The 12,744-nt window shown below is 42.7% G+C and overlaps 1 protein-coding gene across 7 annotated transcripts in view; it reads left to right on the plus strand.

Moving 5' to 3' along the window:
- The first annotated feature begins 1,307 nt into the window (after positions 1 to 1,307).
- Positions 1,308 to 12,744, plus strand: part of ATF1 (activating transcription factor 1) — an 89,729-nt gene continuing 78,292 nt past the window's right edge. For 2 of the 7 annotated variants that reach the window (XM_034646561.1, XM_034646560.1), the window contains exons 1-2: positions 1,314 to 1,583; positions 7,795 to 7,893. In XM_034646561.1, the coding sequence (XP_034502452.1) occupies positions 7,801 to 7,893 (93 nt within the window). In that variant the 5' untranslated portion in view covers positions 1,314 to 1,583; positions 7,795 to 7,800. Of the gene's footprint in view, positions 1,584 to 7,190; positions 7,214 to 7,794; positions 7,894 to 12,744 lie in introns of those variants that run through there. The other 5 variants (XM_034646564.1, XM_034646559.1, XM_034646562.1 and 2 more) reach the window with 5 other exon arrangements.

Consider the following 12,744-nt stretch of genomic DNA (forward strand, 5'->3'; position numbering starts at 1 on the left):
GATTCTTTAAATGATTCTGGAACACGGCTTGAGTATTATACTCTTCCCAATTTTGATAACAAGAAAAGCTTAGAGAGGTGTGTGTAATTTTTGCCTAATCAAAAATCGAAAATAAAGGCAGTCACCTGTTTTAGGTTTTAATAGTCAACGTTTCCTGAATGAATGGCATTAGCTAAGCGTTAGTGAGCTTTCAGGAGCCTGGCAGAGTAACTCTTGACCTTTGAATCACATTATCTGACCTTAAAGGTCAAGATTTTATTTATTTTAGAGAGACAGAGGTTGTGACAGACACAGCGAGAGAGCACCAGCGGGGAGGAGAGGGCGTAGCAGGGAGCCCGACGCAGCAGGACTCGATCCTAGGGCGCTGGGATCGCGACCTCAGCCCAACGCAAAGGCTTAATCAATTGAGCCACCCAGGCCTTAAAGGTCAAAACCCAGAAGGGCTCTATCCACAAAATCAGTATTCAACATTGGAGACCTCAAACTAGTAAAACTCCAGAAAGAGCCTGGAACTTATTTTGACAAGAGCACACTAACAGGTTTATCATTTTTTATTTGTTACCATTATAAAGCCATAAAATATTTTGCAAGGAAATGGATACAGAAAAAAAATTCAGAATAATGCATAATCCCTTTTCCAGAAAGGTATCTTTAAAAGTTTTTGCAGTGTATTAAAATGACGGCGTATAACATTTTATTTTACCACGCTCCACCGTAACAGCTGAGGTCAATTTGTTTCAGTGACACCCTCAGTGGAGCTCAAAACACCGTTCCGGCACCGTGTGTATGTGTGAAATCAGCCTTTGGGAAAAATCCTTTCACGTGGGCTAAAGGATGCAACTCAACGCAATTTCATGGGGTTACAAACAGGCTGAGTAAACTAAGAGAAGATGAGGGCAAGCCTCCACGCTTCAGTCACTTCTCTCTACGAGATCCGGACAGGTGAGGCGTGCGTCAAAGCCAGGGACGACAGTTCTGGGTCTGATCACCCAAACCACAGCAAGCAGGAGCTGAGCTGAAAGCGACGCCACTAACCGATGAAAAGTGCCTCACACCGAGCGGCCTCCTGACACCACCAAGCCAGCTAGGGCCTCCGAACACAGACGTGTGGGAGGAGTGCGGGCAGAGCTCCCGAGGCGAAAAATGACCACAGGTAACCTTCACGACCGACCCTCGCCGGAGTAACAACCTCGGGAGACACACCTTGCCGTCCGACGAGACCCGGCACAAGATGGCGGCACGTCACGTGAGCAACGTGGTGACGCAGGACGGCGGCCCGCACAGAGGGACCGCCTTAACCTCACCCCCCACGCTCACTTACTCAGTTTTGCCCCCCTCTCCTCCCCCGCCCCCGGCCTGGTGTAGATCATGCCGCCAGTGGCGGCCCTGACTGCCGAGGAAACGGTAGCCTAGGACAGTTGGCTGTTAAGTGACACTGATTCTCCCCGCTCCGCCTGACCCCTGAGACAGAGGCACGTCCCCCGCCGCGTGAGGGGGTGGGGAAGTGGGTAGAGAATTCGGATCCACCTGGGAGGGGGGAGTGGAAGTTCCCGCCCCGGACAGCGGCGAGGCGGCAGCCACAGGTAAGCAGGGGGCGGGGGTGGGACGTGTTCCCGTGTCCCCGGGCAGAGGGAGGGCGCGGGGACTCGGCGCCGGCGAGGACGCCGAGTCGAGTCTCGCGCCGGGTGGGGGGTCGCGCGCGGCGGGCACGGTGGGGGAGGGGCGCGGAGGGCGCGCGGCGGAAGGGGGAGGGGCTGCCCGCTGTCCCCAGGCCGAGCGCCCTTCCGGTTCTCGCGTCTGGCCCGGCTGTTCCCCCTCAGTTGTCGGTCTCCCCTGCCTCCCACCCCCCCCAACCAAAGTAAAACCCGAGACCTCCCGCCGGGGGTGGCTTTCGCCTCCGAAGCGGCCCCTCTGCGGCCCAAGGCGAGCGCCCTCCGTCGAAGGTCTCGAGATTGGCGGGGAGGGCGGCGTGGCCTTGGCTTCCGCGCGTTTTCCGCCCAGCTGCCCGAGACCGGTTATGTCCGCCAGGGATCCCACAGAGCACCCGGGCGCGCTCGGCGTGCGAGGCCCCGGCTGGCGGTGGAGGGCAGAAACAGCTCTTACCCGCAGGGAGCTTACAGTCCAGTGGGGAGGTAGACGGTAGTGACACGGAGGCACGAAACAGTAATGGAAAGGTGTAGCTGATGGGCGAGGAAGGAGAGTGTGGGATAATAGAAGCTCTGTTTATCTCTGGACAGAGGATCAAGCCGAGGAAACTCTTTGATTTTCTCTTGTATCATGAAACTAAACATGGTAGTTCCCAGCATCAGCTACACGTTGGAGCGTGCAGCTTAACCTGCTTTAAAATCATTGTAGATGTTAAATAATGTTGATTTTGTTAGCTTTTGAGGAGCTGTGGGCTAATACGGGTTTCCTCAGCTATCAGAAAGGGAAACCTTTCTGATAGCTGAAACCTTTCCTTAAGAAAAATGGCCTAAAGCGAAGAAGCAGTTACCATTAATTTAAATGGAAAATGTTTTCAGTGTTCTCTTGGGACACATTTTACTAACAAAATAAATTGAGATAAAGCCCCGATGCTCACAGACGCAGTTCAAAGCTGTGGAGACTTGGTGCTGAGATGCCAAGTGTAGTTCTGGGGGAAGGAGCTTGCCAGGCCACTCTTGCTGCTGTGGTCCGGGCTGCTTCTGTAATGGCTGGCTCTGAAACAAACAAACGCAGAATGCTATTTTCACTTTTTTCTTTTTTTCCTGAAAGCGAAAATCCTCCATTTCTTTCGGTTAGTGAAATCAGGTACTAGTGTAGGTTTTTCGTAAAAGTGAAGTGGTGTGGGTTAGTGAAATCAGATATTAGTGTAGGTTTTTCGTAAAAGTGCAGGGATGTAACACGAATTTTCAAGAAGTGGGGGATACCTGTAGTATTCATTGAGAGTACCCTTCTGAGGCTTTTTCAGCACAGATTTGGCAAGCATCTTTGTCAAACTGGCCTGGTTTGTGATAGTTTGTATGCTGTGTTTGTTTATGTTTGCAAAATGCATTTTATCTCAAGAATTTTGTTACCAACAGAGATAAGCAGTTTTATTAAAATGCTGTTTTTCCTGTATATTTTGTAATATGCGTGTTCCTCGGTGTCCCAATTAGAATCAGGACAGTTGTCCTAACACTGACCGTCTTAGTTCTGTTATCCGTTAAGGTTATGTTTGGTCTGTGCTGCATCTGTACAGTACCACTCTGTCACCAGTAGGTGGTAGTCCCGTCTAAAAATGCTTTTTCTTCACCTATCCTACTTAATTATAATGAATTTCCATCTCTAAAGTGGGATTTTTTTTGTGTGTCTGTGTTGTCTTGATTCTAAAGCCGAGTTGAAGTAATTGTCTAAATGTATCTCTTTAACCATTATTTCTGTCTGTAGCTAGCTAGACAAACCCTACTAAACACGTTGATTTATTCACCATTAATGTGCAAGGTATTAGTGCTATATTGGGAACAGGATATGGTCTTTGACTCCCTAGAGCTTGCATTCTGGTGGCAAGACAGAAAACAGGCCATTACAATACTGGGATGAGTGCCATGAGAAGAGGGGGTAGCATGTGCTGTGGGGATACAGCCAGAGCTTTTCGGCCAGAGTCTGAGGGAGTCATGAAAGATTGCTTGTGAGAACAAATAACTGAAAGGAATAGGCCACATGAAGAGAAGGGGAGTAGTGTTTCTGGCAGAGGGAGTGGTATAGTGAAAGTCCGAAGGTGAGAGAAAGCAAGGTAGGCACATGGGAAGATCTGAAAGAAATTCAGCATGACGCATAGGAACAATTTTGAGGGGAGATCATGAGTTCAGTTGTGGAAATGTCCAGCAGGAGACTCCATGCCCTCAAGCTTATCATAGGTCAATATTCTCTATAGGTGAGGAAACCAAGACCTTCATTCATCAAATGAGAATACTAACTGTATTTGTTGGTGTTTATTGTTTACGGCATACATGAGAGTCTCTATTGGGCACAGACCATACATTCATATGATACAGGCCCTGTCCTTAGGCACATTAAGACTGGGAGAAACACCCCCCCCCCAAAAAAAAAGACTGGGGGAAACAGACATGCCAGTAAACACAGTTCAGTGTTAAGTGACCTCATTAGAAATATATGCAGGACACGGTCAAAGTAGGAAGGAAGAAAGAACCAGGGGCAGTTGGGAACTTAAGGTTTGGGATGAAGCTAGAAAAGAGTAGGAGTTTGCCAGATGGACAAGTTGGCAATGTTAGAGGAAGAGGGGCAGTGTGGAATTAAAAAAACAAACAAACAAACTAACCGTGGATTTTGAGTTAAAATAGTTCTGGCTTCAGGTCTTGTATTCACATCTTCCTGTGAGTTCCATAGTAAATGACAATTTCCTTGAGGCTCAATTTACACATCTCTAAAATAGGGAATCCAGGGAATGATACATAAAAAAGCTCTTCGTTTGGTGCCTAGCATATAATATTCCTTTCTTTGCAAGTTTTCTTAGAAATACCATGCCTTTTACTTATATTTTTTCTTATATGTCAGCGAGATAACAGGCTGCTGCAGTTTCTCAGCCTCCCAAATTCGTTCCCATTGATGGCACTTTTGAAGCTGTGTTTCACTGCCCCCTGTGATTCTGCCCAACTTACTGTTGTCTAATGTTAAGTTTCCATCTGCTGCTGGGAGATACGTTATTTTCATAGAAAATGCTTTTGTACACGTACAGTTTATTCTGTGTTGAGCCAGTTTTTAACAGATTGTTAATCTCAATTTTAGGAGTAATAGCTGAAAAGAGTGAGCAAATGAAGATTATACTCTGACATTAAAAAATACATAGTATTGTTTACAGTGAGATGTAACTATAAAGCTGTTTTCATTTTGGAAAACAAAAGCTGATTAGTTGATTTCTTTTAAAAAATTATAGAAAATAGGCTATCTTATTTTCCATAGGAAATGTGGTTGTAATAATTGTCCAGAATCTTATTTGCTGACTGTAGTGGCTTTTACTGGGAAATGTGTGTTTTGTTGATTGTGTTAGTTTCCATTAGATATAGGACTTCTTAATAATACTGTTATAGAGGAAAAATCAGTGAGTCACAGTGAAACAGAAAAGTATCATTTCCAGTAATTTAATAAGGTTTTGAAAAATCTTTTATAGTTTCTTTCAGTGCTTTAGCACTATGTATTTTTTTCTCTTCTACATTCCAACTTACATCTTCTGAAATGGGGTGTTAAGGCATTTTCGGCTGCCTAGCTGTCTCAGGCAGTAGAGTGTGTGCCTTTTGATTTTGGAGTTGTAAATTTGAGCCCCACACTGGGTACAGAGATTACTTAAAAATAAAATCTTTTTTTAAAAAGGCATTTTTAATACAGACAGTATGTAGAAAATATGTAATTGCCAGGTTTGGTGCTGTCTTAGTGTTTAGTCTGTGAGATTATACTTGTATTAGTGAAGATTAAAAATCACTGTGCTCTTCCTAACGAAGGGAGTATATGTAAGCTTAAAAGCAGTTGAAGAAACAACATAGGAAGCATTGAATGAATTAGGCAAAATTAAAAGTTTTAAAATAATCATAGTTAAGTCACGATACTTGTATCCACATGCTAGAAATGAAATTTATTTTAAGAAATATTAGGGATGCCTGGGTGGCTCAGTCGGTTAAACGTCTCCCTTCAGCTCAGGTCATGATCCGAGGGTCCTAGGATCGAGACCCGCATCAGGCTCCTCGCTCGGCAGGGAGCCTGCTTCTCCCTCTCCCCCATTTGTGCGTGTGCGTGCTCTCTCTCTCTCTCTAATAAATAAATAAAATAAAAAAAGAAATTATATACTGGGGCGCCTGGGTGGCTCAGTCAGTTAAGCATCTGACTCTTAATTTCGACTCAGGTCATGATTTCAGGGTCTGGGATCCAGCCCCACATCACGCCCCAGGTCAGGCTCTGCAGTCAGAGATGCTCTCTCCCTCTCTCTCTGCCCCTCCACCCGCTCATGCACACATTCTCTCTGTCACTGTCTCTAAATAAATAAATAAAAGCTTTAAAAATATTTTTAAAAAAGAAACAGGCTAATAAGAAAAACACTTAAGATTTGGTGATAAATGGGTGAATAAGTAATATGAACAGAGCTAAGACAACTAATAGAGAATTAAGGAAATGTAAAACAGTGTATCATTTTTCACCTGTCATTGCTTTCTCATGTGCTTCTGATGAACTGTAATTCTTTCAGAAAACTTCAGATATTCATACTTCTTGATCAGGTAATTCTCATTTTTGGAATATATTCTATGGAAATAATTTTAATTGTGTTTATGTACCAAAGATATTAATCATAGTATTGTCTTGTTTGGTTAAAAAAATGTATCTTCACTGGATGGAATATTATGTAGCCTTTGAATATACCATATTTTGTTTATCCATTCATCTCTGTGCACACTTCAATTGATTCCACCTTTTGACAGTTGTAAATAATGTTGCTATGCACATGGGTGTACAAATATATCTTTAAGACCCAGCTTCAATTCCTTTGGATCTATACCTAGATTTGGGATTTCTGGATTATACAGTAATTCTGTCTTTAATTTTTTGAGTAACTACCGTAGTGTTTCCCATAGTGGCTACACCTTTTTTGCATCCCCAACCATAGTGCACAAATGTTCCAATTTCTCCACATCCTCACCAACACTTATTTTCTGGTTTTTTAAAATTGTAGCCATTCTAATGGGTGTTGAGATGATCTCTCATTGTAGTTGTGATTTGCATTTCCCTGATGATTAGTGATATTGAACATCCTTTCATGTTTGCTGGCCAGCCCCCTCTCTTTTCTTTTTATGTTTTTGTATGTAATCATTAAAAACTTTAAATTCTGGGGCACCTGGGTGGCACAGCGGTTAAGCGTCTGCCTTCGGCTCAGGGCGTGATCCTGGCGTTATGGGAACAAGCCCCACATCAGGCTCCTCCGCTATGAGCCTGCTTCTTCCTCTCCCACTCCCCTGCTTGTGTTCCCTCTCTCGCTGGCTGTCTCTCTCTCTGTTGAATAAATAAATAAAAATCTTTAAAAAAAAAAAACACAAAACTTTAAATTCTGCCCAATTCTTTTAGCAGTCTAAGTGGTTGTCCTCCCATTTGACTATTCCATCTCTCATAAGCCATTTATTCTCGTTTTTACCTAGCCTACATATCCTGCTGTTGATTATCTCGATCGTCTAGATCTTTAGAACCTCTTTAGGTATGGTCGTACTTACGTGGTTAGTTCAGCATTTACTTAATGAATTCTCTACGTAGAACTATATGTGCAGTTAGAAACTGTTCCCTAGACTGTAGAAGAATGCTTGTATCCGTGGATGGCAAGGCCGTCATACTTCTTAAGTGGGATAACATTTGAAAACTTAGTCACAATAATTTATGTATATATGTGCCATTTATTAAATTCTAATATGTTCATGTGGATCAAACTTTTTAAAATGTGAAAGAATATGCAAGGAAAAGTTTTTACTATCTCTGTTCCATAGCTACCAATTCTCTTCCACAGAGGCAGCCATGTTGCCAATCTTTAAACAGCTATGCAGTATATTATACATATTCTGTCATGCTCTTTATTTGCCATTTCTTGAGATCTTACAATTAGATTTCTACACAGAACAGGACATCAGAACATACTGAGTCTGGATAAATTGAGCTAGCATGTAGCATAGAAAAAGTTCGTCTTGTTCCTCTGGAAAAGTACACATGTTAAGGAAAGAACTATCTTAGGATTTCTTGAAAATGAAGTTAGAAATCATTTTCTAACTGACTTTTTTTCTCTTACAGGTGATTATGGAAGATTCCCACAAGAGTAACACTTCAGAGACAGCGCCGCAACCTGGTTCAGTGGTTCAGGGAGCTCATATTTCTCATATTGCCCAACAGGTAAGGCAGGATCCAGCCAAAATATTGAGCTAATTAGGAATATTTTGTGAAAAAGAACCAAGCAAAAAGAACTGCAAACGTTGAAATGTATGGAAGGAAGGTAGATTTGATTTAAACATCCTGTCAAGATTAGTTCAGTTTTATTTTCTTCTATATAAAGTACATTTAATGTTGTTTTAATAGGTATATATTTTTCAAAACTTGAAGTAGATTTCACTTTATGTGGTGCGTGATTATTTCGATTTTTTCCAGACTGATTTTGTTTCTGCATAAGAAAAATGAAAAATAATTTATCTCTGAGCTAACTTAAAACAGACTAATAGTTTCAAGAGACAAACCATCTTCAATTCAGTAGATTTATTGTGGATGTATAGGAAATCTTTTTGCCGAACTGGAAAATAGGCCTACATATTAGAGAATTTAAATTGATAGGCATGCATATTGTAGAACTGATATTTTATAAATTTCAAATTGTCTGATCCATGCACCTGACCCACTTCAAGGAAAACAATGGACGGTATTTGTTGCCAGTGATAAGACTTGAACTTTCAAGCAAAAATTAGAATTTTGGAAAACTTGTATTCACCATTGTGAGCTTTATACGTTCCCAGGAGCTACAGACTTTTTCATTACAAAATTGTGTTACAAAGTCATACTTTAGTATAAGATTCATTCAGAGTGCAAGGTAGACCAATGGATTTTATTTTATTTTTTTAAGATTTATTTATTCGAGAGAGAGAGAAAACACAAGGAGGGAGGAGGGGCAGAGGGAGAGGGAGAAGCAGACCTTCCGCTGAGCAGAGAGCCTGATGTGGAGCTCAGTCCCAGGACCCCAGGCTCATGACCTCAGCTGAAGGCAGAGGCTTAACCGACTGAGCCACCCAGGTGCCCCAGACCAGTGGATTTTAATGTTAACAGAGTATATAACGTTGAGGGGTGCCTGGGTGGCTCAGTCGGTTAAGCGTCTGCCTTCAGCTCAAGTTATGATCCCGGGGTCCTGGGATCCGGTCCTTTGTCGGGCTCCCTGCGCCGTGGGGAGTCTGCTTCTCCCACTCCCTCTGCTCCTCTACCCCCCTCTCCCCCTTGTGCTTGCTTAGGCGTGTTCTCTCTCCCTCCCTCTCTCTCAAATAAATAGTCTTTTTTAAAAATACATAACATTAAGATTGTGTGTTGCAAACAACCTTTAACAAACTACAGCCAGTTTAAGTTTTAAAGTGGTATCAAAGAAGAATATCCACAGTTATCTGAAAGCACTATTAAAAACAGTCCTCCCTTTTCAACTCCATATACGTGTGAGGCCAGACCTTCTTCATATACCTCAGCCAAAACAACATATGGCAACATAGTTAATGTAAAAGCAGGTAAGAGAATTCAGCCATTTTCTGTTAACTCAAACATTAAGGTAATTTGCAGAAATGTAAAATGTCATTCTCTTACTAATTTGGGGGGAGGGAAGTTTAGTTTTATAAATGAAAACATATTGTTATTTATATTAGTGTGTTAATAGGTTTATATTACTTCAAAACGAGCTGTTAAATATTTTTAAAATTTCTGTTTTAATTTTAAATGTGTTAGTAGATTAAAAGCCTACATAAATAAGGGGGCGCCTGGGTAGCGCAGTCATTGATTGTCTGCCTTCGGCTCAGGGCGTGATCCCGGCGTTCCGGGATTGAGTCCCGCGTCAGGCTCTTCTGCTGGGAGCCTGCTTCTCCCTCTCCCACTCCCCCTGCTGTGTTCCCTCTCTCGCTGTCTCTCTCTTTGTCAAATAAATAAATAAAATCTTAAAAAAAAAAAAAGCCTACATAAGAATTCTTTGTGGTCCTCAATAATTTTTAAGAGCGTAAAGAGTCTTGAGACCAAAAAATTTGAGAAACAAGGCCCTAAAGGATTAATCCTTCAAGCTTGATGCATCCTTTTTTATTATTTGGCTATATTCTTGTAGAATAATGGTATCTTCTCCAGATGGTGGTGGAAAAACAATTCTGGAGTCTTTCAGCTCTCTTTCTGTTAATAGAGCCCTTCACAGAAAGGTTTAAATTCACTTGGCTTACTTGTATACTTCAGTTATTTTGGTTAGATGTGAATGTTGTCTAAGTTTCCTTAGAAGCATATTTACAGTGAAATGTGAATAAGTCCGTTTCTAAGTGGAAGTAACTTTGTAGTGATTTTGAAAATAATGTCACTGACTTCATGTCCAAATTCTTGTGGCTTGATTACTTCATTAGCCTCTAAATATTGTAAGGAAACCATATCTAATGCAGTAATATTTATTCAGTCGTTCAGTATAAGCTGGGGACATAGCAATAAACAGAAGTCTCAGCTCTTATGGACTTTACTTCTAATTTTGGGGAGACAGGCAATAAAACAGATATCAGTTCATAGTATGTACTGTGGGGACTCATAAAGCAGAGTAAGAGGGATGGGGATTGGTGGGGACAGGTGGATTTGTCTTTTTATATAAAGCGGTCAGAGAAGTCCCATTAGTGGAAATAACTCTTCATTTACATGAACTGACAGTTGTAAAACGCTGAGACTGATAGGTGCTTGGCATGTTAAGGAACAGCACAGAGGCTGGTGTGGTGGGAGACAGATGAATAAGGGGAGAATGATACAATATGAGGCAGAGAGGTTTGGCGTGGGAAGGGAGAGCTCCAGATAAGGTAGGCCTTGTATGCCACTGTAAGGCTTTTGGCTTTTAATCTGAGTGAGATGGGAATCCTTTGGAGTGTTTTGAGTAGAAACGTTATCTGATGTTTTAATAGGATCATTTTGGCTGCTTTGTGGAGTAGAAGCAGGAAAACCAGTTAAGAGGCTGTTAAAGTAATGTGCGTGAGAGGTGATGGTGACTTGGACCAAGGTGGTAGCAGTGGTGGTGGTGAGATAAAGTTAGATTCTTGATATAATTTGGTTGTAAAGCCAACAGTGTTTACTTTTGGATGAGATGTGGGTTTTAGAGAAAAAAAAGAAGTTACGATAGACCCTACAGTTTTTGGCTCAAATAACAGTAGGAATACAGTTGCCACCTCTTAAGGTGGACAGCACTGGAGCATGTTTTTCTTTTCTTTTGGGGGGAATATTGGCAATCAGGAACTTGGCTTTTAGGTATGTTAAGTTTGTGATGCTGTCCGTATTACTTTTCTGTGCTACAAAACAAATTAACACAAATTTAATGGCTCACAAGAACACACGTTATCACAGTTTCTGTGAGGGCAGAAACTGCTAGGTTCTCTGGTGTTTCAAGTTGCAATCAAGGTATTCGCTGGGGCTGGGTTTTTGTCTGTGGATTGGACTGGAGAGGAATCCACTTCCAACTTCACTCAGGTTGTTGACAGAATTCATTTTGTTGTAGCCGTAGGACTGAGAGCTCCAGTTTTTTGTTGGCTGGAGGCCACCCTTAAGTCTTAGAGGTCATCTGCAGTTCACTGCCGTGTGGCCCTCCCCATAAGCAGTTCACAGCATGGCAGCCTGCTCTGTTTAGTCCAGCAAGAGGGTGAGAGTGAGTTGGCTAGCAAGACAGAGTCTTGTATAATACCATATGACGTAATCAAGGAAGTGATATCCCATTCTTTTGCCATAAAATGTAATCATGGGAATGACATCCCATCATCTTTGCTTTACTAATTAGAAGCAAGTTGCAGGTCCCTCCCACTCTCAAGAGGAAAGGATTACTCAAAGGCGTGAATACCAGGAGGTGGGGATCATGGGGGCCTCCTCAGAGTTTGTCTGCCGAACCATACAAACAGATCTGTCTAGTAGGCAGCTGGACGTATATGACCTGGAGTCCAGAGGAGAAGTCCAGACTAGAAATGTAAATGTAGGCGTTCTTGGATACATAGGTGGTATTTAAAGACACAAAGTGATTTCTGGCTTCCACTTAGGATATAGAAAGCTGAAAAGAGTATTGGTCCCATCCTAAAATAAGAATGAGCTATGATATACGAAGTCATAACTTCTCCTGATTCATCGGTGGTGGGATCTGGCTCATCTGTAACAGCGCAGGAAGAAGGCAGGGCTCTCGTACAGGGGTAAAGAAGAATTCAGCTACGGTTCTGATCAGTTGCTAAAGTCTTAAGTGTGGGCTAGCAGGAGCCTGTAGAATCCTTGAGAGCTGCAGACACAGGGTAGGTAATGCTCACCTGTAGGCTTTTCTTCAAGGTGTCCCAGCAGTTTCTCATAAGATTGGGAAAGCAAGGAAGACAGGGTTAAGGCTCACTAGGTGGTACGGGCCTACCTGAACTCTTTTCTCCCTGTGGAAAAGGGCTTTAAGCCACTGGGGGAAGGGAATAAACTCCATTTTCCGTTGTGGCTGGGAAGAGTGAAAAGACAAAAACGCATAAAACCGGAGGGAAGGGGAGGAAACTTCTGGGTTCAGACCATTAGTTTTCCTACTATTGGGAGAAAGTCCTGTGCCCTGAGACCCAGGGATAGTGACTTGCCAGAGACTGAGACTCCGCTAGGGTAACAGAACTTCCCTGTTCCGTACTAGCAAGTAAAGCAACAGCAGTCTGCCCCTGGGGACTATGGAGAGAGTCCCTGGGGAAGGTGCCCAGAAAAAGCCGAACACTTGAGGGTGGAGCAGGCTGAGAAATACCCTCAGGCAAACCAGCTCCCACCCTAAGCAGAAGGTTGCCCTACAGGAATTTGAAGCAGGTAGTGCACTTAAGATAGTCATAACAACAGAACCCAAACCCGGCGTAATTCCTGAAGAAATTGACTCAACCCCTCCCCTCAGCACCCCGCTGATAGCTTGCAGAAAGGAGCCATACCCATTTTTATACTGTTTCCTGAGTCTCCCGTGTTATCCATGATATCCATCATTCAGGCAAAAATTATGAAACATACAAAAGTAAG

Source organism: Ailuropoda melanoleuca, chromosome 16, assembly GCF_002007445.2.
Source record: "Ailuropoda melanoleuca isolate Jingjing chromosome 16, ASM200744v2, whole genome shotgun sequence".
NCBI lineage: Eukaryota > Metazoa > Chordata > Mammalia > Carnivora > Ursidae > Ailuropoda > Ailuropoda melanoleuca.